The 26,988-nt window shown below is 43.2% G+C and overlaps 1 protein-coding gene across 2 annotated transcripts in view; it reads right to left on the bottom strand.

Annotated features, from left to right (window-relative positions):
- Window positions 1-1,470: 1,470 nt before the first annotated feature.
- The window catches only part of LOC122932494 (programmed cell death 1 ligand 1-like), a 62,107-nt gene continuing 36,589 nt past the window's right edge, over window positions 1,471-26,988 (bottom strand). For both annotated transcript variants that reach the window (XM_044286944.1, XM_044286953.1), the window contains 2 exons: window positions 15,198-15,335; window positions 1,471-1,881 (listed from right to left, as the gene is read on the bottom strand). In XM_044286944.1, coding sequence (XP_044142879.1) covers window positions 1,841-1,881; window positions 15,198-15,335 — 179 coding nt within the window. In that variant the 3' untranslated portion in view covers window positions 1,471-1,840. The remainder of the gene's footprint in view (window positions 1,882-15,197; window positions 15,336-26,988) is intronic.

The following is a 26,988-nucleotide window of genomic DNA, read 5'->3' as shown; positions in this document are numbered from 1 at the left end:
TAAGGAAGCTAAGATGTCTGTGTGTTACACTCTGCAGAGACAAGGCGGCTGACAGAAGTTGTACGGACCGAATGGTGAAGATGATGACAGAGTAGATCTACATCAGAGCGGACATTACCTGGGAGGCACTGGATGTGAGAGGTACATTCTACTGTATAGCAAGTACAGTAAAATGTCTTCAGTGCTAGCGTTTGCGCGGGAGAGGGGGGGCGCGGTTGGCCGACTTAGGGAATTGGGCCATATGCATTGGGGCTTGGGCCCCATATCTTTTGAGACCCTAGCAACGCCCCTGCCGCCTCGACTACTGCAACATCCTCCTGTGTGGCCTCCCATCCAGCACTCTCATCCCCTCCAATCTATTCTCAACTCCGCTGCCCGGTTAATCCACCTCTCCCCTCGTTCCTCCTCTGCCAATCCCTTCAATGGCTTCCCATTGCCCAGCGAATTTAGTTTAAAATGCTTACAACTACATATAAGGCCATACACAACCTGTGCCCTCCTTACATCTCTGACCTGCTTTCTTGATACCTCCCTACATGTAATCTCAGATCCTCACAGGACGTCCTCCTCTGTTCTCCTCTTATCTGTTCTTCACACAATTGACTACAAGATTTCTCACATGCCTCTTCCCTACTCTGGAACTCCGTACCCCAACATATCATGCTCTCCCCCAACATTCAAACCTTAAAGAGTAACCTGAAAACCCACCTTTTCAGGAAAACCTACCACTTGCAATGAGCATGCTGCCACCACACAACCACATGAGTATACCCTCACCTACTGTGCTCTCCTCTTCCATTGTAGATTGTAAGCTTTTGTGGGCAGGGTCTTCTACGCCTCTGAACCAATGTTTTAATATTTTTTTTGTTTATTCTATTTGTAAAGGATCTCCTGACACCCCGACTGCGTACCTCCGTCGATGGATGCTCCCAGTGCCTCCCGAGGACTCCAAGCACTCCGCTCGACACCGATACAACCACAGGAACCAGGAACAGGAACAGCTCTTACAAGAGCTAGGAGTAATAGCCAGGAGAGTATACACGTATAGCAATCCCCACACACATGAGACAAGGCTCTATGTTGAATATAAAACAGCAACTCTTTATTTGAACACACAGCATTGATTTATACACATCTTCCAACAAGGTAACCACCCACAGGGTTTAGTAAAAACAGCCAATAACCACGTACAATACACTCAGACACTCCCACACAAAATCCTCCCCTCTGCCTGTGATACAATTAACTCACACTGGGTTGATGTAATCATCACAGGGAGGAGAATATACAATGTCTTCTGTCCTGGAGACAACCGAGACATAATTCAATTATCTCTCAGGACAAAGGGACATCGCCAATACACACAGAGAGACAATGGAACAGACCTCACTACTCAACGTATACAATGTCCCACCCTTTACAGTACATATAGACATTTAACATCCCAAAATGGCACGAATTAGACCAGGGGTTCAAGTTAGTACAAGTCCTTTGTGAACAAAGGAAGCCTGGCTGATGAGAGGGCCCATAATCCTGGGGCAAGAGGCTAGCAAACAGGACCCTCCAAAACCCAGTGGCGAGGTTGGTTTCGCCACGCAATTTTGTGTAACCCTGGCTGGATGTACAGAACCATGGAAATAATGGTGCTTTAAAATAAATAATAATAGTTCCATATCATTTTTTTTTCTATTAACAAACATAACAAAGCATAATTGCGAACAAGAAATGTTTCGGACCTGCCAAACACAAAACCTCAATAAAGTAAACGTTTTCCTTTCATAAAGTGCAAATTAAATATTCTCCATCCTGCTTTGCTTGTAGTTTTATCATTGGACAGATCTCAGGAACTGGTCAGGAGTCTTGTGACAGTGTTTTCTACATCTGGAAAATGAAATTGAACCAGCTATGAATCCAGCCACTTAGATATACTGTAATTACTGATTTTCAAAAGTGCATCATTTACAAAATAGGAACTGACACAAATCTGTGCTACCCATACTAAATGACAAAAAGAACACTCCTATTTCCTTAGGGCCACACACTAAGGCTACCTTCTACGTTTTCAATTGCAGTTTTGAGATCCAGTAGAGGGTTTCAAAACCAGTATTAAATGGTTAAGTTTTGTCCCCATTCTTTGTCAATGGGGACAAAACTCATCAGGATGCATAAGTATGAATCTTTTCCATTTTGTTTCATTTAGTGCCGGACACAAAACCCCTGAGAGCTGTGGTTTGTGTCCGGTTTGCAAAATGGAACAAACAGATTCCAGCATGACAATCAATGTAAATCAATGGTGTCGGATCAGTTTTTTCTGTTATTGAAAAAAACGGATCTGGTGCTCATTGATTTACAATGATTGTTATACCGGATCCGGTTTGTTTAATTTTGATTTAATCCAGCCGAAACGGATGAATCCAGATGTATTAAATAGAATGGATCCGTTTAAATTTCCGGTTTTGAGATCCTCTGCTGGATCTCAAAACTGGAATTGTAAACACAGATGTGAAAGTAGCCTAACATATACAGTACAGACCAAAAGTTTGGACACACCTTCTCATTCAAAGAGTTTTCTTTATTTTCGTGACTATGCAAATTGTAGATTCACACTGAAGGCATCAAAACTATGAATTAACACATGTGGAATTATATACATAACAAAATAGTGTGAATCAACTGAAAATATGTCATATTCTAGGTTCTTTAACCACCTCCGGACCGCCTAACGCACATGTGCGTTCCGGAGGTGGCAGCGCTGCGCACAGTCACGCATATACGCGTCATCTCGCGAGACGCGAGATGACGCGACTATGCGCGCGCGCATGCGCAGTTCGCGCCGGCATTTCGCACAGAAGTATTTCGTCAGCAACCTGCCAGCCAATGATCGTGGCTGGCAGGTTGCTGATTTTTAAAAAATCCAATCAAAGTGCCAGATAGCAGATCATATTAGTAAATATGATCTGTTATATGGCTGCCTGCTCCTCTGCTGGTTCTTTTCGTCGGTTGGATCCAGCAGAGGAGCAGGCTTCACAGTGAGTACACCAAACACTACACTATAGCCCCTGATCACCCCCCTGAACCCCAATTAACCCTTTGATCACCCCTTTGATCACCCCTGTCAATCACAAGTGAAAAGAAAAAAGTGATCAGTGCAAACTGTCACTTTTTTTTTTCACTGTTATTGACCGTTAGGTTTTAGGTATAGTTTAGGTCCCTTGGTTAGGTAGTTAGCGATCAGTTAGCGCCCAGCCCACCGCACCGCAGTCCGTTATTCGCTGATTAGCGTATCGCTAATCAGCATTTGTACTTTTATAGTATCTGGAAGTGATCAAAACTGATCACGGTCAGATCTATAATTGTATTAGTGTCACTTTAGTTCGCCCTCCACCCAAAACGCAGTGTTTGCCCAATCAGGCCTGATCGGTCGCCCACACGTGCGTTCGCCCACACCCGCCCCACCGCAGTGACAAAAAAAAATTTTTTTTTGATCACTGCACATTCACTTTACACGCACTGCGGCGATAAAAAAATCAGTTTTGATATTTTTTATCAACCGCAGCGGCCTCCGGTACTTCGCTAGCCTCCCCTTTGTAAGACAGGCTTGCTTTTTTTTTCTTGGGTAGTCTCAGGGAATACCCCTAAATTTAGTTGCCCACATGTCTAACAGGGGGTATTCTTCTGAAGAGGCCTACAGGCTTCTGACCCAGTCGGATGAGGAGTGGGAACCCTCATCTGATGAATCCAGCGGGTCAGAATACGAACCTGTAGAAAGCAGTGGCTCTCTGACCCAAAGTTCGGACGAGGAGGCTGAGGTCCCTGATACCACCAGGCGTACCCGGCCCCGTGTCGCTAGACCGCAGGTTGCGCAGGATCCGCTTCAAGAGCAGCAGAGTGGGGCTGGTGCTGTCGGATTACGTGGTGAGGCATACACCAGCAGTCCAGCCCTCCCTGGACCTAGTACCAGCACTGCCGTACAACCTGGTGAAGTAGCGAGCACCAGAAGGGCAGTTGAAGCTGGTACGGTGGCACGTGCAGTAGTGACCCCGTCGCAGCCACCGCAAAGACGTGCCCGTAGAGCCCCTAGAATCCCAGAGGTGCTGGCAAACCCTGATTGGCAGTCCCCAACTTCAGCCGCACCTGTAGTTTTCCCTTTCACTGCCCAGTCTGGAGTTCGGGTTGAGACGGCTCGGTTCGGCCCTGGGATTTTTTGAGCTGTTCTTGACTGCGGAGCTTTTAGACATAGTTGTGGCCGAAACAAACAGGTATGCCACACAATTTATCACCGCTAACCCGGGAAGCTTTTATGCCCAGCCTTTCCGGTGGAAACCAGTCCAAGTTTCCGAACTTAAAACTTTTCTGGGCCTCCTCCTCAACATGGGCCTGACAAAAAAGCATGAATTGCGGTCATATTGGTCCACGAACCCGATTCATCACATGCCCATGTTCTCTGCTGCCATGTCCAGGGCACGTTTTGAGGCCATCCTGCGGTTCCTGCACTTTAGTGACAACACCGCCTCCCGTCCCAGGGGCCACCCTGCTTTTGACCGGCTCCACAAAATTCGGCCCCTCATAGACCATTTCAACCAGAAATTTGCAGATATTTATACCCCAGAGCAAAACATCTGCATAGACGAGTCCCTGATACATTTTACCGGGCGCCTTGGCTTCAAACAATACATCCCAAGCAAGCGCGCCCGGTATGGGGTCAAATTGTATAAGCTCTGTGAAAGGGCCACAGGCTATAACCACAAATTTCGGGTCTATGAGGGAAAAGATCAGACCCTGGAGCCGGTCGGTTGCCCTGACTACCTGGGGAGCAGTGGGAAGACAGTTTGGGACTTGGTGTCACCCTTATTCGGCAAGGGGTACCATCTTTATGTGGACAATTTTTACACAAGTGTGGCCCTCTTTAGGCATTTGTTTCTAGAACGGATTGGCGCCTGTGGTACCGCGGGCTTCCCCCAACGGCTCGTTACCACCCGTCTTGCAAGGGGGCAGAGGGCCGCACTGTGTAACGAAGAACTGCTCGCGGTGAAATGGAGAGACAAGCGTGACGTTTACATGCTCTCCTCCATTCACGCAGACACGACAATACAAATTGAGCGAGCAACCCGTGTCATTGAAAAGCCCCTCTCAGTCCACGACTATAACCTCCACATGGGAGGGGTCGACTTCAATGACCAGATGTTGTCTCCGTATTTAGTTTCCCGACGCACCAGACGCTGGTATAAGAAGGTGTCTGTATATTTAATTCAATTGGCTCTGTACAATAGTTTTGTTCTCTACAGTAAGGCTGGGAGAACTGGATCCTTCCTCAAATTTCAGGAAGAGATCATCGAGAACCTCCTGTATCCAGGAGGTTCCGTGGCCCCAACCACCAGTGTAGTTAGCCGTCTACACGAGCGACATTTCCCCAATGTCGTTCCTGGTACCTCAACCCAACAGTCACCCCGAAAAAGATGTCGTGTCTGTAGCAGGAGTGGAATAAGGCGTGACACCCGCTATTTCTGTCCTGACTGTCCGGACCACCCTGCCCTATGCTTTGGAGAGTGTTTCCGGAAGTACCACTCACAGGTACACTATTAGCATAGGGATCATCTCACCAGGATAGGCACACAGGGCTATTAGGGCCCATTCACTCACTGCTGCTGCAAACGTCTCCTTTCACATGGGACAAAGTGCATAACGCACTTCGCCACATCTTTGGGCGATTTGCGCTTTGCACATTGACCCATGGGGAAGGAGAGGTTTGTTCTATAAAGGTAAAAAAAAAAAAAAAAAACACACCAGTAAGCAAAAAGGTTAATGTTCAGTTAAAAAAGTTAAAGTTTATATGTTCTGTTGCAAAGTTAATAAAATTATTGCGTTGCGGCCTGGTTTTTTCTTTTTTTACCTTCCAGGTGGACCAACCAATTGACTAGCTGCAGCACCGGTGTGCATTCTGACAGAAGCATTGCGCTGCTGTCAGATTACACGCAAGTCGGTGTATGCGGCGCTGCAAGACGGGATTTTCTCCTCTGCAGTGACAGATACGTTTGCCAAGGCATACGAGCTGAGGAGGAGGCGGCGTTCCTATGCTTTGGCAAGCACTTTGTATATATATATATATATAAAAAAAAAAAAAAATCCCGGCAATGATTTATTCATCCACATCGATTGATGTGAATGGAGAAATCTGGTTTGCCAGGGCATACGAGCTAAGTGGGTATGGATGTAGGGCGGAGCTCCTACAGTCATGTGAAAAAATTAGGACACCCTTTGAAAGCATGTGGTTTTTTGTAACATTTTTAATAAAAGGTTATTTCATCTCCGTTTCAACAATACAGAGAGATTAAAGTAATCCAACTAAACAAAGAAAACTGAAGAAAAGTCTTTTCAAGATCTTCTGTAAATGTCATTCTACAAAAATGCCTATTCTAACTGAGGAAAAAGATAGGACACCCTTGCCCCTAATAGCGAGTGTTACCTCCTTTGGCTGAAATAACTGCAGTGAGACGGTTTTTGTAGCCATCTACCAGTCTTCGACATCGGTCTGAGGAAATTTTACCCCACTCCTCAATGCAGAACTTTTTCAGCTGTGAGATGTTTGAGGGGTTTCTTGCACGTACAGCCCCTTTCAAGTCACCCCACAGCATCTCAATGGGATTCAAATCTGGACTTTGACTTGGCCATTCCAGGACTCTCCATTTCTTCTTTTTCAGCCAATCTTTGGTTGATTTACTAGTATGTTTTGGGTCATTGTCATGTTGCATGGTCCAGTTCCGCTTCAGCTTTAATTTTCTAACTGATGGTCTCACATGTTCTTCAAGCACCTTCTGATACACAGTAGAATTCATCGTGGATTCTATGATGGTGAGCTGACCAGGTCCTGCTGCAGCAAAGCAGCCCCAAACCATGACACTTCCACCTCCATGCTTCACAGTTGGTATGAGGTTCTTTTCTTGGAATGCTGTGTTTGGTTTACGCCAAACATGTCCTCTGCTGTTGTGTCCAAATAATTCAATTTTGGACTCATCTGTCCAAAGAACATTATTCCAGAAGTCCTGGTCTTTGTCAACTTTATCTCTGGCAAATGTCAGTCTGGCCTCGATGTTTCTCTTGGAAAGCAAAGGTTTCCTCCTTGCACACCTCCCATGCAAGTTAAACTTGTACAGTCTCTTTCTGATTGTAGAGGCATGTACTTCTACATCAACAGTAGCCAGAGCCTGCTGTAGTTCTCGAGATGACACTTTAGGGTTTTTGGAGACCTCTTTTAGCATCTTGCGGTCTGCTCTTGGGGTGAACTTGCTGGGGCGACCAGTCCTGGGCATGTTGGCAGTTGTTTTGAAAGCCCTCCACTTGTAGACTATCTTCCGGACAGTGGAATGGCTGATTTCAAAATCTTTTGAGATCTTTTTAAATCCCTTCCCAGACTCATAGGCTGCTACAATCTTTTTTCTGAAGTCCTCTGACAGCTCTTTTGCTCTCACCATGGTGCTCACTCTCACTTCAACAGTCAGGAGCACACCAAACTAAATGTCTGAGGTTTAAATAGGGCAAGCCTCATTCAACATGCAGAGTAACGATCTACTAATTATGTGCACCTGGTGTGATATACCTGTGTGAGATCTGAGCCAATTTAAGAGGGAATACATGTGAGGGTGTCCTATCTTTTTCCTCAGTTAGAATAGGCATTTTTGTAGAATGACATTTACAGAAGATCTTGAAAAGACTTTTCTTCAGTTTTCTTTGTTTAGTTGGATTACTTTAATCTCTCTGTATTGTTGAAACGGAGATGAAATAACCTTTTATTAAAAATGTTACAAAAAACCACATGCTTTCAAAGGGTGTCCTAATTTTTTCACATGACTGTATGTCCTGGCAGACGCCTTTCCCCTCCATTTTTTTTTTTTTGGCAGAGATTTTTTCATCCACATTGATCGATGCGAATGAAGAAATCTGTGCCGTTCATTTTTTTCTTTCAGCCCAGAGGCTGAACAGAAAAAAATATCTCATTACCTGTATGCTCAATATAAGGAGAATAGCAGAAACTCCTAATGCTGGCCATACATGTAATGATTGCGGAGACCCTCAAATGCCAGGGCAGTACAAACACCCCACAACTGACCCCATTTTGGAAAGAAGACACCCCAAGGTATTTGCTGAGGGGCATATTGAGTCCATGAAAGATTTAAATTTTTGTCCTAAGTTAGCGGAAAGTGAGACTTTGTGAGAAAAAAAAAAAATCAATTTCCGCTAACTTATGCAAAAAAAATTAAAAATTCTATGAACTTGCCAGGCCCCTCATTGGATACCTTGGGGTGTCTTCTTTCCAAAGTGGGGTCACATGTGGGGTATTTATACTGCCCTGGCTTTTTAGGGGCCCTAAAGCGTGAGAAGAAGTCTGGGATCCAAATGTCTAAAAATGCCCTCCTAAAAGGAATTTGGGCCCCTTTGCGCATCTAGGCTGCAAAAAAGTGTCACACATCTGGTATCGCCGTACTCAGGAGAAGTTGGGGAATGTGTTTCGGGGTGTCATTTTACATATACCCATGCTGGGTGAGAAAAATATCTTGGTCAAATGCCAACTTTGTATAAAAAAATGGGAAAAGTTGTCTTTTGCCAAGATATTTCTCTCACCCAGCATGGGTATATGTAAAATGACACCCCAAAACACATTCCCCAACTTCTCCTGAGTACGGCGATACCAGATGTGGGTACACTTTTTTGATGCCAAGGTGGGCAAAGGGGCACATATTCCAAAGTGCACCTTTCGGATTTCACCGGTCATTTTTTACAGATTTTGATTGCAAAGTACTTCTCACACATATGGGCCCCTAAATTGCCAGGGCAGTATAACTACGCCACAAGTGACCCCATTTTGGAAAGAAGACACCCCAAGGTATTCCGTGAGGGGCATGGCGAGTTCCTAGAATTTTTTATTTTTTGTCGCAAGTTAGTGGAATATGAGACTTTGTAAGGAAAAAAGAGAAAGAAAAAAAATCATCATTTTCCGCTAACTTGTGACAAAAAATAAAAAATTCTAGGAACTCGCAGTGCCCCTCATGGAATACCTTGGGGTGTCTTCTTTCCAAAATGGGGTCACTTGTGGCGTAGTTATACTGCCCTGGCAATTTAGGGGCCCAAATGTGTGAGAAGTACCTTGCAATCAAAATGTGTAAAAAAATGGCCTGCAAAATCTGAAAGGTGCACTTTGGAATATGTGCCCCTTTGCCCACCTTGGCAGCAAAAAAGTGTGACACATCTGGTATCGCCGTACTCAAGAGAAGTTGGGGAATGTGTTTTGGGGTGTCATTTTACATATACCCATGCTGGATGAGAGAAATATCTTGGCAAAAGACAACTTTTCCCATTTTTTTATACAAAGTTGGCATTTGACCAAGATATTTTTCTCACCCAGCATGGGTATATGTAAAATGACACCCCAAAACACATTCCCCAACTTCTCCTGAGTACGGCGATACCAGATGTGTCACACTTTTGTGCTGCCAAGGTGGGCAAAGGGGCACATATTCCAAAGTGCACCTTTCGGATTTCACCGGTCATTTTTTACAGATTTTGATTGCAAAGTACTTCTCACACATATGGGCCCCTAAATTGCCAGGGCAGTATAACTACGCCACAAGTGACCCCATTTTGGAAAGAAGACACCCCAAGGTATTCCGTGAGGGGCATGGCGAGTTCCTAGAATTTTTTATTTTTTGTCGCAAGTTAGTGGAATATGAGACTTTGTAAGGAAAAAAGAGAAAAAAAAGAAAACATCATTTTCCGCTAACTTGTGACAAAAAATAAAAAATTCTAGGAACTCGCCATGCCCCTCACGGAATACCTTGGGGTGTCTTCTTTCCAAAATGGGGTCACTTGTGGCGTAGTTATACTGCCCTGGCAATTTAGGGGCCCAAATGTGTGAGAAGTACCTTGCAATCAAAATGTGTAAAAAATGGCCTGCAAAATCTGAAAGGTGCACTTTGGAATATGTGCCCCTTTGCCCACCTTGGCAGCAAAAAAGTGTGACACATCTGGTATCGCCGTACTCAGGAGAAGTTGGGGAATGTGTTTTGGGGTGTCATTTTACATATACCCATGCTGGGCGGGAAAAATATCTTGGTCAAATGCCAACTTTGTATAAAAAAATGGGAAAAGTTGTCTTTTGCCAAGATATTTCTCTCATCCAGCATGGGTATATGTAAAATGACACCCCAAAACACATTCCCCAACTTCTCCTGAGTACGGCGATACCAGATGTGTCACACTTTTTTGCTGCCAAGGTGGGCAAAGGGGCACATATTCCAAAGTGCACCTTTTGGATTTCACCGGTCATTTTTTACACATTTTGATTGCAAAGTTCTTCTCACACATTTGGGCCCCTAAATTGCCAGGGCAGTATAACTACCCCACAAGTGACCCCATTTTGGAAAGAAGACACCCCAAGGTATTCCGTGAGGGGCATGGCGAGTTCCTAGAATTTTTTATTTTTTGTCGCAAGTTAGTGGAATATGAGACTTTGTAAGAAAAAAAAAAAAAAAAAAATCATCATCATTTTCCGCTAACTTGTGACAAAAAATAAAAAGTTCTATGAACTCACTATGCCCATCAGCGAATACCTTAGGGTGTCTACTTTCCGAAATGGGGTCATTTGTGGGGGTTTTCTACTGTTTGGGCATTGTAGAACCTCAGGAATCATGACAGGTGCTCAGAAAGTCAGAGCTGTTTCAAAAAGCGGAAATTCACATTTTTGTACCATAGTTTGTAAATGCTATAACTTTTACCCAAACCATTTTTTTTTTTTTGCCCAAACATTTTTTTTTTATCAAAGACATGTAGAACAATAAATTTGGCGAACAATTTATATATGGATGTCGTTTTTTTTGCAAAATTTTACAGCTGAAAGTGAAAAATGTCATTTTTTTGCAAAAAAATCGTTACATTTTGATTAATAACAAAAAAAGTAAAAATGCCAGCAGCAATGAAATACCACCAAATGAAAGCTCTATTAGTGAGAAGAAAAGGAGGTAAAATTCATTTGTATGGTAAGTTGCATGACCGAGCGATAAACGGTGAAAGTAGTGTAGTGCCGAAGTGTAAAAAGTGCTCTGGTCATGAAGGGGGTTTCACCTAGCGGGGCTGAAGTGGTTAAAGCAGCCACCTTTTGCTTTCATTACTGCTTTGCACACTCTTGGCATTCTCTTGATGAGCTTCAAGAGGTAGTCACCTGAAATGGTCTTCCAACAGTCTTGAAGGAGTTCCCATAGATGCTTAGCACTTGTTGGCCCTTTTGCCTTCACTCTGCGGTCCAGCTCACCCCAAACCATCTCGATTGGGTTCAGGTCTTGTGACTGTGGAGGCCAGGTCATCTGGCGCAGCACCCCATCACTCTACTTCATGGTCAAATAGCCCTTACACATCCTGGAGGTGTGTTTGGGGTCATTGTCCTGTTGAAAAATAAATGATGGTCCCACTAAACGCAAACCGGATGGAATAGCATGCTGCTGCAAGATGCTGTGGTTGCCATGCTCGTTCAGTATGCCTTCAATTTTGAATAAATCCCCAACAGTGTCCCCAGCAAAGCACCCCCACACCATCACACCACCTCCTCCATGCTTCACGGTGGGAACCAGGCATGTAGAGTTCATCCGTTCACCTTTTCTGCGTCGCACAAAGACACGGTGGTTGGAACCAAAGATCTCAAATTTGAACTCATCAGACCAAAGCACAGATTTCCACTGGTCTAATGTCCATTCCTTGTGTTCTTTAGCCCAAACAAGTCTCTTCTGCTTGTTGCCTGTCCTTAGCAGTGGTTTCCTAGCAGATATTCTACCATGAAGGCCTGATTCACACAGTCTCCTCTTAACAGTTGTTCTAGAGATGTGTCTGCTGCTAGAACTTTGTGTGGCATTGACCTGGTCTCTAATCTGAGCTGCTGTTAACCTGCGATTTCTGAGGCTGGTGACTGGGATGAACTTATCCTCCGCAGCAGAGGTGACTCTTGGTCTTCCTTTCCTGGGGCGGTCCGCATGTGAGCCAGTTTCTTTGTAACGCTTGATGGTTTTTGTGACTGCACTTGGGGACACTTTCAAAATTTTTCCAATTTTTCGGACTAACTGACCTTCATTTCTTAAAGTAATGATGGCCACTCGTTTTTCTTTACTTAGCTGCTTTTCTCTTGCCATAATACAAATTCTAACAGTCTATTCAGTAGGACTATCAGCTGTGTATCCACCTGACTTCTCCACAACGCAACTGATGGTCCCAACCCCATTTATAAGGCAAGAAATCCCACTTATTAAACCTGACAGGGCACACCTGTGAAGTGAAAACCATTTCCGGTGACTACCTCTTGAAGCTCATCAAGAGAATGCCAAGAGTGTGCAAAGCAGTAATCAAAGCAAAAGGTGGCTACTTTGAAGAACCTAGAATATGACATATTCTCAGTTTTTTCACACTTTTTTTGTTATGTATATAATTCCACATGTGTTAATTCATAGTTTTGATGCCTTCAGTGTGAATCTACAATTTTCATAGTCATGAAAATAAAGAAAACACTTTGAATGAGAAGGTGTGTCCAACCTTTTGGTCTGTACTGTACATTGAGAAAAAAAGGATGCAAAAGCATTTACAGTATGCTTTTCCATCCAGCAGAGACCAGCAAAAAAATGTATACTTTTTTTTTTTACAATGCAACACTATTGTGACGAATGTGACTGTACAGCATCCGTTGGAGGCATCCGTTTAACTTATACGTCATGTATATACAGTCAGGTCTATAAATCCACCACAATGGATTTGAAATGAACCGAACAAGATGTGGTTTAACTGCAGACTGTCAGCTTTAATTTGAGGGTATTTATATCCAAATCAGGTGAACGGTATAGGAATTACAACAGTTTGGATATGTGCCTCCCACTTGTTAAGGGACCAAAAAGTAATGGGACAGAATAATAATCATAAATCAAACTTTCACTTTTGGTTGCAAATCCTTTGCAGTCAATTACAGCCCGAAGTCTGGAACGCATAGACATCACCAGACGCTAGGTTTCATCCCTGGTGATGCTCTGCCAGGCCTCTACTGCAACTGTCTTCAGTTCCTGCTTATTCTTGGGGCATTTTCCCTTCAGTTTTGTCTTCAGCAAGTGAAATGCATGCTCAATCGGATTCAGGTCAGGTGATTGACTTGGCCATTGCAGAACATTCCACTTCTTTCCCTTAAAAAACTCTTTGGTTGCTTTTGCAGTATGCTTTGGGTCATTGTCCAGCTGCACTGTGAAGCGCCGTCCAATGAGTTCTGAAGCATTTGGCTTTATATGAGCAGATGATATTGCCCGAAACACTTCAGAATTCATCCTGCTGCTTTTGTCAGCAGTCACATCATTAATAAATACAAGAGAACTAGTTCCATTGGCAGCCATACATGACCACGCCATGACACTACCACCACCATGCTTCACTGATGAGGTGGTATGCTTAGGATCATGAGCAGTTCCTTTCCTTCTCCATACTCTTCTCTTCCCATCACTCTGGTACAAGTTGATCTTGGTCTCATCTGTCCATAGGATGTTGTTCCAGAACTGTGAATGCTTTTTTAGATGTCGTTTGGCAAACTCTAATCTGGCCTTCCTGGAGACTCACCAATGGTTTACATCTTGTGGTGAACCCTCTGTATTCACTCTGGTGAAGTCTTCTCTTGATTGTTGACTTTGACTCACATACACCTACCTCCTAAAGAGTATTCTTGATCTGGCCAGCTGTTTTCTTCACCAGGGAAAGAATTATTCGGTCATCCGCCACAGTTGTTTTCCGTGGTTTTCCTGGTCTTTTGGTGTTGCTGAGCTCACCGGTGCGTTCCTTCTTTTTAAGAATGTTCCAAATAGTTGTTTTGGCCACGCCTAATGTTTTTGCTATCTCTCTGATGGGTTTGCTTTGTTTTTTCAGCCTAATGATGGCTTGCTTCACTGATAGTGACAGCTCTTTGGATCTCATATTGATAGTTGACAGCTACAGATTCCAAATGCAAATAGCACACTTGAAATGAACTCTGGACCTTTTATTTGCTCATTGTAATTGGGATAATGAGGGAATAACACACACCTGGCCATGGAACAGCCGAGAAGCCAATTGTCCCATTACTTTTGGTCCCTTAACAAGTGGGAGGCACATATGCAAACTGTTGTAATTCCTACACTGTTCACCTGATCTGGATGGAAATACCCTCAAATTAATCTGCAGTTAAAGCACGTCTTGTTCGTTTCATTTCAAATCCATTGTGGTGGTGTATAGAGCCAAAAATGTTAGAATTGTGTCGATGTCCCAATAGTTATGGACCTGACTGTACGTTAAATGTGGGACATTAACATGATGTGAACAAAGCCTAAAAAAGATAGTTTTAAAGGGGTTATCTGGGAATTTGATATTAATGGCCCATTCTCAGAATAAGACATCAATATCAGATCAGTGGGGATCTGACTCTCAGCACCCCCGCCGATCAGATTTTCGAAGAGGTGGCAGCTCTCTGTGAAAACTTAAGCTTCCTCCTAGGCCATACAACAGTCACATGGCTTAGGAGCAGCTCAGTTACATTCAAGTGAAAGGGGCCAAGCTGCAGTACCAAACATAGCCGCTATCCAATGTACAGCGCTGTGTTCCAGGAGCCTCTTCAAACAGCTGGAAATACCTTCCAACGATCTGATATTGATGATCTATCCTGAGAATAGGCCATCAATATCAAATTACTGGCTAACCCCTCAAATGTTATGGATGAGGAGTATATATTCCCCAAGTTCTCTGTGGTACTATCATATCATACTATTCAGAGTGGATCTAAAATCTCTGGCTCACAGAACGGATTGCAAGGAGAGACCCCCTCTATTATGTTCATGTGCACATATAGTCACTAGAAAACAGATCTTTGTAAATGTTCCACTGCCTACCCATTGACAATTCAAAATGTTAGACAGGATAGACAATTGACACCTACTAGCCATGAAATGAGAAGTGTGCAGATACTATAACTACATGTTTGTAAAACCAAGGCAAAAATAACCTGGATCAAGAGGTACTTCACCAGGCCTCAGAGGGTGTGCAAATCTCTCTAAGTTTCTCAACTCAATCAAGTTCTCTTAAAGTTTTGGAATGGCATGAGTGGAATTTTGGATAATTACACCAGAACTTGTAATGTAAAAGAGATAGTAAATTATATTATTTACCAACTACTGTGTCCTCAGATTTGCTTCCAAAATGACTGCTAGAATATTCATTTGCTGATGACATATCAGCATTGATACGGAGAGTGTCAGTGCAGATGCTTGTCCTTAACTGATGACATTTTTTGTATCGCCCTGAAACTGTGAAAAAGCAAAGTCATATACCAGGAAACTGTTAAAAATCAAACAAAATCCACATACTGGACTACAATTTTTTACAAATTTGATAGTGTACACTACTTAATGCTGACATATGATGTGGCAAGTTGATAAAAAACAATAGAAAAAAAAAACATATTATAGAGTAAAATCTGTAGGCACTAATGAAACACCTTCACAACTTTTTTTTTATTGCTCCAACACACCCATAAGATAGGTCATCAGTATCCGATCGTGGTGGGTCCGACACCCAGGATCCCCGTCGATCAGATGTTTGAGAAGGCATCAGCACTTGCTGTAGTGCCTTAAGGTCCCTTTACATGGGACGAAAGAGCAGCAGATTGTCGAGAAGGATGAGTTCCTTCCTGACAATCTTCTGCTCGCGGGTGAAGGAGACTGCTGCATTTACACTCAGTGATCTGCTCCAGTGTATGGGGAGGATTGATGGCTAATGCCATCGCTCTTCCCCATTTTGTTTCTAAAAATCGTGTTTACACAGCATGATCTGCTGCCGGCAAACAGAGATTTTTGTGTATGCATGATTGGATTACCGGATGAACAATTCTTTTGCTCATTCATCGGGTAATCAACAGTACATTTACACCGCTAGATAATTTCTAAAGAGCGTTCCTATGAACGCTCGTTAGCAATTATCTTTAGGATTCTCGGCCTGGGAAAAAGGGCCCTTTGGCCTTCTCTCAGCTCACTAAGCATAGCGCTGTACACTGTACAATGGGGGTGATTGGTATCGCAGATCAGCCCCATTCACTTAAAATAAAAAATGAAACGCATGCTAAAAAAAAAGCTGCATATACCCCAAAATGGTACCAATGAAAGCTACAACTTATCCTGTAATAAACAAGCACTCAGACAGCTCAGTGAATGGAAAATTAAAATGTTTTGGGTCTTTGCAGCTACACAGAAATGAATTATAAAAAAAAAAAAAATAAGAGTTTTTATTGTGCAAAACTGGAGAAACATATGAAAAATAAGTTTAAGACCGCCTTAAGAGTACTGACTCCTAGAAAGTTATCATGCCATTTATACCGAATAAACAATGGTAGAATTGCTGTTTTTTTCATACCTTCCCCCTCAAAAACGAATTAATAAAAATTATGCAAACCATTATTGGGGTCATTTATCAAACTGGTGTAAAATAGAACTGGCTTAATTGCCCATAGCAACCAATCAGATTCCACCTTTCATTTTCCAAAGGAGCTATCAAAAATGAAAGGTCAAAAAAAATTCCCTGACAATAGAGAAAAGGGGAAGAAACTATGGGGGAAATTTATAGATCCCTTTGTGGCAGAATTCTATCGCAAATTACTGCAATACAAACTCAAAGCAAAACTGATGTAAAAAAAAAATTCCATCATGCCAAATTTTCTCTATGTATTACAACAGCAGTGGTTCCTTAGAATCTAATGTAGAGAAGTAGTATAACCTCTATATGTTTCGTCAAATGAAAAGTGACAGATTGACACCTCCCTTTTCCTGTCCACTTTGCCCACAACCCTTCCTAGTCTACCCCCAAAGCGCCGCCCATCGCCCGTCCCAACCACAACCCCTCCCAGTCCTCCCCCCCAAAAGCACCACCCATCGCCCGTCCCAAACCACGGCTAAATTCCAACTTATTCTGTCAAGCATCTTATGGCAACACCCTTATTTTTGCCCACAGAATCCATTTTGAGAAATACGGCAACCATTTTGTGATTTAGCAAAGCACGTCAGGGAATGTGCGGACATGTTGAAGACATGTTCGGACATGTACTAAGACGTTATTTAAGGCGTGCCCTTTCTGAAACCAAAACACGCCCTTATTTTTGCCCACAGCATCTATTTTGTGAAAAACAGCAACCATTTTGTGATTTAGCAAAGCACATCAGGGAATGTTCAGACATGTCCTGACATGTCCTAAGACGTTATTTAAGAGTACAGAAATCATTTTGGTCATTAGGAAATTATTTTTAATTATACACGATTGTGTTTAATTAGCTTTTCAGTCTAACGCTCACCCAATTGAGTTACTTCGGCTGGTGCTGATACAATACGAAAATCGAAGGCAGACGTGTTTTAAGGAAAATGTCTTTATTTATGCTGCAGTACGTTAGATTTTTTCAACAACGCAGTAGGGTAGGCACTAGTGTTGATCAAGCACCAACGTGCTCGGGTGCTCGAGTAGAACACCTCAGGATGCCGAGCACAATGAAAGTCAATGGGAGAACCCAAGCATTAAACCAGGCACCCCCTGCTCTGAAGAGGGGAGGGTGTCTGGTTCACATGAAAAGGTCAGAAATTGATGGAAACATCTCTGAAATGGTTCGGGAACAGCATGGGGAGGATGTCTGGGTGCATCTTGGACTCCCAGGTCGCTGCTGGGAATGATGTTGTCCAAGTAGTATGCCAATTTTACAGACTGACAATAATACGCACAAAACCGAAGATAAAATACATTTTAGAGGAAAAATTGTTAGGAAACATTCTTTCCTGTATATTTACTTGTATATAAAGTGCAAGTGCTGCCAAAAATTGCAAGGAAGAGGCACTCTGATACAACCTGTATATCACATAAAGGAGGGCCTCATTCACATTGTGGTACAATTGTTCAGGTAGTAGGACTCCTACACTCCTAAAGCCTATGCACTGAAAGGGTTGCCAAAAATTACAAGGAACCGGCACTCCAATACACACTTTGTTACACATAAAGGAGGGCATCATACACACCCTTGAAAAATTATGATTGATGGCCTGCTGTTGACCCTCTAAAACATTAGAGGCGAGGGCCTGCTGCTGATCTGACAATCTAAAATATTAGGGGTGAAAGTCTGCTGCTGAGCTGACCATATAAAACATTAGGGGTGAGGGGCTGCTGCTGAGCTGACCATCGAAAAAATTATGGTTGAGGGTCTGCTGGTGAGCTGATTCTCTAAAACATTAGGGGTGAGGGCCTGCTGCTGATCTGACCATAGAAAAAATTATGGGCGAGGGCCTGCTGCTGAGCTGACCATCTAAAACATTATGGGAGAGAGCCTGCTGATGAACTTACCATCTACAGCAAAATATTATGGGCGATTGTCTGCTGCTGAGCTGACCATCTAAATCAGGGATGTCAAACTCGTGGCCCTCCAGCTGTTGCAAAACTACAACTCCCATCATGCCTGGGCATACTACAGCTATCAGGGAATGATGGGAGTTGTAGTTTTGCAACATCTGGAGGGCCATGAGTTTGACATCCATGATCTAAATCATTATGGGTGAGGGCCTGCTGCTGGTCTGACCATCTAGAAAAATAAGGTGTGAGGGTCTGCTGCCCAGCTGACCATCTAAAACATTATGGCCGAGAAGGCCTGCTGCTGATCTGACCATCTAAAACATTATGGGCGAGTGCCTGCTGCTGAGCTGCCCATCTAAAACATTAGGGGTGAGGGTCTTCTGCTGAGCTAACCATCTAAAACATTAGGGGTGAGGGTCTGCTGCTGAGCTGACTCTCTAAAACATTAGCGGCTAGTGCCTGCTGCTGATCGGACCATCGAAAACATTTGGGGCGAGTGCCTGCTGCTGAGCTGACCATCGAAAACATTAGGGGTGAGTGTCTGCTGCTGAGCTGACCATCAAAAAAAATTATAGTTGAGGACCTGCTGCTGAGCGAGTGCAGCCTAATAAGCATGTTGATATGATGGAGGAGGAGGCTGAGAAAAGCAAGATTGAACCATATACCTTTTTTGTAGTGGAAGGGGTGTATGGGAATACAGTGTATTCAATACACCATAAAAGCCACATTTAAAGTGCCTTTATGTTCAGCCGCTTTCCTCTGGTGAAGTAGACAAGTCAGGGGCAATCCAGGCCTTGTTCATTTTGATAAGAGTCAACCTGTCAGCATTTTCAGTTGACAGTCTGATGCGCTTATCTGTTATTATGCCCCCAGCAGCACTAAATACACACTCTGACAAAACGCTGGCGGCAGGGCAGGCCAGCACCTCCAAGGCGTAGAGCGCCAGTTTGTGCCACGTGTCCAGCTTGGACACCCAATAGTTGTAAGGCACAGAGGGATCATCAAGGACGCTGACACAGTCTGCTACGTACTTTTTCACCATCTTCCAAAACTTTTCTCTCCTTTTGACACTAGGCCAAGCATCAGGGTGAGGTTGCTGGCGGGTTGTCATGAAACTGTCCCAGGCCTTGGAGAGTGTTGCCTTGCCTCTGTTGGAACTGCTGTGTGTTCCCCTCGTCTCCCCTCCTCGGTTGCCCAAGGAACGACGTACTCTGCTGCCAGCATTGTCAGATGGAAATCTTTGGAGCAATTTTTCCACAAGGACCTTCTGGTATTGCACCATTTTGCTAGTCCTCTCCACCACAGGAATGAGAGATGAGAAGTTCTCTTTGTAGTGGGGGTCGAGAAGGGTGAACAACCAGTAATCAGTGTTGGCCAAAATGCGAATGACGCGAGGGTCACGGGAAAGGCAGCATAACATAAAGTCAGCCATGTGTGCCAGAGTCAAGACTTCACTGTCCTCATCAGAAGGATGACTCAATCTCCTCATCCTCTTCCTCCTCTTCGGCCCATCCACGCTGAACAGATGGAATAAACCTGCTGTGGGTACTACCCTCTGTAGCGGAGGCAACCGTCTCCTGCTCATCATCATCCAATTCACGCTGAGAAGACGAACGGAGGGTGGTCTGGCTATCACCCTGTGTACGGTCTTCCCCCATTTCCACATGCAAAGCGTCCTCCTTCATTGTGAGCAGCGAGCATTTCAGTGGACCGCTCACCATCTGAGTTGATTCCTCAAAGTTGTGTAAAACCTCCATCCATGCCCACTTGTGAAGAGTGGAAGCTGACTGGAAAGACGACGGCCAAGTTGCAGCTGGTATTCCACTACTGCCCTCTGCTGCTCACAAAGCCTGGTCAACATGTCTAACGTGGAGTTCCAGTGCGTGCTCACGTCGCACAACAGCTGGCAATTGCAAGCGCTGCTGCAGCGTTGCCAGACACACACGTGGCGCCCCTTCACCAGTAGCTTAGGCAAATTGGGGTAGGTTTTGAGAAACCGCTGAACCACTAAGATGAACACGTGGGCTAGGCATGGTATGTGTGTGAGCTTGCCAAGCTCCAAAGCCACCACCAAGTTACAGCCATTATCATACACAGCCATGCCTGGTTGTAGGTTGTGTGTCGAGAGCCACAGATCAGTCTAGTCCCTTATACCCTGCCACAGCTCTGCGGCGGTGTGCTCTTTGTCACCTAAACATATTAGTTTAAGGATGGACTGTTGCAGCTTCCTCACTGCATTGCAACACTGCTTCCAGCTACTGACTGATGGCTGACCTGTGCTGCAAGATGATAATTCAGAGGTGGAAGTGGAGGAGAATGCGGAGGAGGAGAAGGGGGGGGGGGGGGTTGCAGCCACTAATGTAGGCAGGGGCAGAAATCCTGATGGAAGTAGGGCCCGCAATCCTTGGCGTTGATAGCACCTGTGCCATTCCAGGGTACGACTCGCTCCCGGCCTCCACAACGTTCATCCAGTGTGCTGTCAGGAAAATGGAGTGTCCCTGGCCACAAGCACTTGTCCATGTGTCAGTCATTAAGTGGACCTTCCCAATAACTACGTTGGTCAGGGCACGGGTGATGTTACGGACACATGCTGGTGTAAGGCGGGGATGGCACACTGGGAAAAATTGTAGCGGCTGGGGATTGAGTATCAAGGGACCGCCGCTGCCATCAGGTTGCGGAAAGCCTCAGTGTCCACAAGCCTAAATGGAAACATTTCCAGGGCCAGCATTTTGGAAAGGTGCGCATTTAGTGATATGACCTGTGGGTGGGTGGCTGGGTATTCGTGCTTTCGTTCAAAGGCCTGGGGTATGGACATCTGTACGCTGCGCTGGGACAAGAAGTGGATGTGCTAGCTGATGGTGCTTGCGAAGGTCCAGGTGCAGGGCTAGAGGCATCCTGGCCTGCTTCTTGGACAGGGGATTGGCCAGCACATAACACAGGGGATAAGGAGGCAGTGGTGTGACCCACAGACACTGATTGTGGACCCAGGCGTTCAGCCCACCTATTAGGGTGCTTTGATGCCATGTGGCAGATCATGCTGGTGGTGGTGAGGTTGCTAGTGTTCAGGCCCCTGCTCATTTTGGTACGGCACAGGTTGCAAATGAAAATTATTTTATCGTCTGCACTTTCCTAAAAAAAGTGCCAGACTGCGGAACACCTAGCCCTTGGCAAGGGAGATTGTCGCAAGAGGGTGCTCCGGGGAACAGTTGCGTGCCTGTTTGGTGTGGCCCGCCTTCTACCTTTTGCCACCCCACTGCCTCTTCCAACCTGTTGTGGTGCTGCAGATCCCTCCCGCTCTGTACTGCTGTCCTCGCTCGGCTTGCCACCTTCCCAGGTTGGGTCAGTGATTTCATCGTCCACCACCTCCTCTTCCACTTCCTCACTCTGGTCATCCCCCTGACTTATTGACAACTGTGTCTCATCCTCATCATCAACCTCTTGAGACACTAATTGCTGTTGACTTATTGGCATTTATTTCTCATCATCATCATCCACCTCGTGAAACACTAATTGCCGTTCCCCACCGTCATCTTCTTGTGACTGTGGATGCTCGAGAGTTTGGGCATCAGTGCACATGATCTCCTCATGCCCCTTTTCAAGCGGGCTTGGCGAGAGGCCCATATAATGGAAAGGTGGTGAAAAGAGCTCCTCGGAATATCCGAATGTGGGATCACTTGTTTGCCAAGACTCTCCATGGTGGGAAGAAGGAGGATTAGGGTGAGGATTCTGTTGACCAGACTCTTGGCTACTGAGACTGGACTTTGTGGAAGACAGGGTGGTGCTTAACCGACTAGAAGCATTATCTGCTGCAATCCAACCGACCACCTGGTTGCACTGGTGTGACTTCGAGAGTGGTATCCTGTGCCGCCCCGGCAAACTGGGACATGGAGATTATACAGGAGATGCAGCGCAGGTAATGTAACTGTCCACAGCGGACACCGTCTACGTAAAAAGTACACTGGATGTCAGATATTTTTAGTATGCGCACACGTTAAACAGGAGATGTAACGCAGATAATGTCGCTGTCCGCAGCGTCTACGGAAAAATTACATTGGCGGTCAGAGATATTTTTAGTATGCGCACACGTTAAACAGGAGATGTAGCGCAGGTAATGTTACTGTCCGCAGCGTCTACGCCAAAAGTACACTGGATGTCACAGATATTTTTAGGATGCACAATAGTTATACAGGAGATGTAGCGCAGGTAATGTAACTGTCCGCAGTGGACATAGTCTACGGAAAAAGTACACTGGATGTCACAGATATTTTTAGACTGCGCACACATTACACAGGAGATGTAGAGCAGATAATGTCGCTGTCTACAGCGGCCAAACAATTGCAAGCTATTTAGCACAGGTTGCGCTAAAAATATATATTGCTGCCAGATACAACAATAGTCCTTAAAAGGACTTTTGGGTCTCTAACAATTGCACGCAATTTACGGTAGGTTGCGCTAATAATATATATTGCTGCCAGATACAACAATAGTCCTTAAAAGGACTTTTGGGTCTCTAGCACCAACCCTGCCTAACCAAAAAATAAAATTCAATTCCCTACACTATCTGTCTATTCTACAGAACAGCTCTCCCTTGCTAAGTCTGGCCGAACCACGTGTCATCGGGTGCTTTATAGCACCCGATGATGCGTTCCAGCCAGCCAATCACTAATGCCAGTAACATGGCTATGGCATTGAATTGAGTGGCAGTACTTAATTGTACGTTTATTGGCTGCGTAGCAGCCAGCAAACGTGCGGGGAGGAGACTCGAGTGTTTGGCCAAGCATGCTCGATCATCACCAGTAGGCATATTTGTAATTACAACAACGTAGACATAATTGTTTCAAGCGCTTTGTTACAAAGTCACGTACAACACGGTAATTTTTTCTAAAATCGCTTGTGAATATTTTTAATACATTTTCAAAAGACATTTTTTTAGCAATACAATGTAAGATATAGATGCAATAATTCCCGCAGACCGAACTAACGGTGTCCAGTATTTGTCTGTTTTGATACCTTATAATCATAGAATTTTTCAATAAAAATTTAGTAAATTTACCAGGAAATATTTCATTTGCAGGCGATAATCCATAACTATCAAAAAAATAGATATATAATTCCTGCACAATATAATTAAAATCCACTGATACGAATTGTCCGTATTTACAATATAGGCTGCCGGACGGTCGATGATTTTATTTCTCGGTAATAAATCGCACGGAAATACACCTTTAAATATGCGCAGGGCTTGAAAGTTAGCTTTGATAACGCAGGTAATTTCATAGCTATTCATTTTTTATTGAAAATCATATAAAACCTCCCTTCTATTGTTTATTTCAATAATAATTTCATAAATACACAATCATGTTAATAGTGCTTAGCACCGGCTCAGCAAATCTAATTTCAGCTCTGAGATTTCCTTTTTTTTTTACTAGAGAGAAATGTCCGCCAGGTTCTTGATCCGGCGACAAATCAAAAGCGAACAAAGTGAAACTGTTCAAAAATTCTGACCGATCCACAGATAAAGCGTTGTAAGCCTTTTGCTTCCCCAAAATATGTACGAGCGACATATATAAAAAAAACACTAATTTGCCTTGAAAATTAGGCTGAAACGTTTTTTGCGGGTATCTGTTGTCCGTCCAAATATAAGGCAGCATAATTCACATTATTGTGACTGAAGCACAAAGGATTTCTTTGGTAACTCCCGGAAAATGAGTCATTGTGAGTATTACTGTTTTTGGAATGTTTCCGAGAAAGAGATTCTCATGGTTAGATATGCGAGTATGCGGGGTCGCTATACACTTTAAGCGCCGCTCGATCGACCGAGTACTTTGCGTTAGCGGTTAACAGAGCACAACTGGGTGATACTTGAACTCTTTTGACCTACAGCGACGCGTGCTGTATTTGGACTTTAAAATGGGTCGCCTCAGCAGACATAAGACAGAAGGAGTTTTTGTTTCTGGTCAACTTTATCGTTAGATCTAGGCCGTTCAGTATTAACCTGGCTGATTAAATATATCGGCGTAAGTAGGTTTAATTAATTCCACACTTCTAGAGCAAGTCATAGTGGTGAAACCAACATTACGGCCCAGCGGTATCTTTATAGTATAAGCCAGCTGTAAATTGGGCCGCTAAAGTTTGTGAATTGTAATATATTAGGGACTCTATATACGCTCTATACGTATAAAGGTTGTCGCTTCATGAAATCAATGTGTCGCCGAGTGTTAAGTGCAATGATTAAAAAGGCTGAACTGAATACACAATCATGTTAGGGTAAGGGTAGTTAATAAGGCAGATGCGGGATCCGTCAGGCATGGGCGTATTGTCCGAACTAACTATTCTGCAAACGACGTGTAACAGAGTGTTATTTAGGTCGTAATAATATTTGCAGCTGCCCAAGATGAAGAACTCCAAAGGCACATTTGTCGGCAATGGCCGCTATTGGTTGTACCTCTACATAAAGCAATGTTTCAATACTTGCTTGCGTAGGTGGTATTTGAAAGATATCCAACTCTGATTTGGCATACTCGGCGGATGCGTCATGTACAAATGTCTAAATCCATATCAACATTGGAGATCTGGTAAGCAGACAATATTTATAAGCGGACAATATTGCTACTCATCAGACTACCACGTATGACTATTCATACTGTTTATGAAATTGAGTTTGTTAGTAACAACTATAGTAACTTGCAACAATAACTGCGTGGTTCATATGGAAATTAACCATTAAGCGGCAACTTAATTTGAATAATTTATGACTTTGCAAGATAAAAAAACGGCCATAATAAGACCATATAATATTAGTTGTGAATACTAACCTGAACAAACCAACATCTACAAGATACCTTGCTTACCTTTTGCTGTGCAATAAAAAATAAAATTTGGCAGTGTGTGAGCTCCGCATTAATAGTAATTAGCGGGACCGTGAATATATTTTATGTTATGATAAGTCTCAATATATACAGAGCCTATATTATTATATTGTTATTTTAAGGTATTATAGTAGATTGTGTTTTATGAGATGGGGATTCATAGAAAATTATGTATGGTATATAATTTTATGGCTATTGTTTTTTAAAGAGGTTAAAAAATATATATTATAGAGCCGACCAATTATTGATACTTTTATTGTATTAGCCAGGTGGTATAGAAGGCTGAGCTATATTCCGGTGAGCTCCCTCATCTGTATTGTTATTGCATTATTTAAAAATAAGGGCGTGTCTTGGTTTCAGAAAGGGCAGGTCTTAAATAACATCTTAACCCCTTCAGGACTCTGCCATTTTTTGCAAATCTGACATGTCACTTTATGTGTTGATAACTTTAAAACGCTTTTACTTATTCAGGCCATTCTGAGATAGTTTTCTCGTCAAGTATTGTACTTCATGGCAGTGGTAAAATTTTGTGATGAGCGGGAGATGCCATATTTGATTTTGCGATATTTCAAGAATATTCGATTGAATATTCGTCGTATATTCGTCGAAATCGAATATTCGTCATTATTCTATTTATCGCGAATAATATGCGATTTAATTATTTGCGTATTATTCGTGTTCTTTTAACTGTATAAGGCAACTTTCCTATGGCTATGGCTAGGCTAATATGTGTATTTTACAAATATTCGTTATATTGCTATAACTTCGTTTTTTAGAATATTCATAATATTCTAAAAGACGAAGTTATAGCAATATAGTGAATATTCGTAAAATACACATATACACTGTACTTTAGCTAATATAGTGCTATAATCTTTTTTTTTTTTTGTCTTTTAGTCTAATTTTTTTTGCCTCTTCTGAACTTCAGTTTTGGAAAAAATGTACACTATTAAAAAAAAATACTATAGCACTATATTAGCTAAATTGCAGTCTATATGTGTATTTTACGAATATTCGCTATATTGCTATAACTTAGTCTTTTAGAATATTACGAATATTCTAATAAACGTAGTTATAGATATATAACGAATATTCGTAAAATACACATATAGACTGTAATTTAGCTAATATAGTGCTATAATCTTTTTTTTTTGTCACTTTTTTTGCCTCTTCTGAACTTCAGTTTTGGAAAAAATGTACACTATAAAAAAAAAAATACTATAGCACTATATTAGCTAAATTGCAGTCTATATGTGTATTTTACGAATATTCGCTATATTGCTATTACTTAGTTTTTTAGAATATTCGTAATATTCTAAAAGACGAAGTTATAGCAATATAGCGAATATATTCATTATTTAGAATATTCGTCTTTTATTTTCCAATGTGTATTGCTATTCCACCTTGGCATACTGTTCCCCGACAAGCGTCCCCGTCACCATGGAAACGCCTGTAGGTTAGAATATACAATCGGATCTGAGTTTTCACGATCTCAGGGAAACTTCAGATCCGATGGTATTTTCTAACCCACAGGCGTTCTCATGGTGACGGGGACGCTAGAAGGCTTAGAAGTTTAGAAGCAAATCTATAAGGCCTCATGCACACGACCGTTGTTGTGTTCCGTTCCGCAAAATGGGGTTCCGTTGTTCCGTGATCCGTTTCCGTTTTTGTTTCCGTGTGTCTTCCTTTTTTTTGGGGAGGACCACCAGACATA

Source organism: Bufo gargarizans, chromosome 1, assembly GCF_014858855.1.
Source record: "Bufo gargarizans isolate SCDJY-AF-19 chromosome 1, ASM1485885v1, whole genome shotgun sequence".
Classification (NCBI taxonomy): Eukaryota; Metazoa; Chordata; class Amphibia; order Anura; family Bufonidae; genus Bufo; species Bufo gargarizans.
This window is presented reverse-complemented; position numbering and strand designations above follow the sequence as displayed.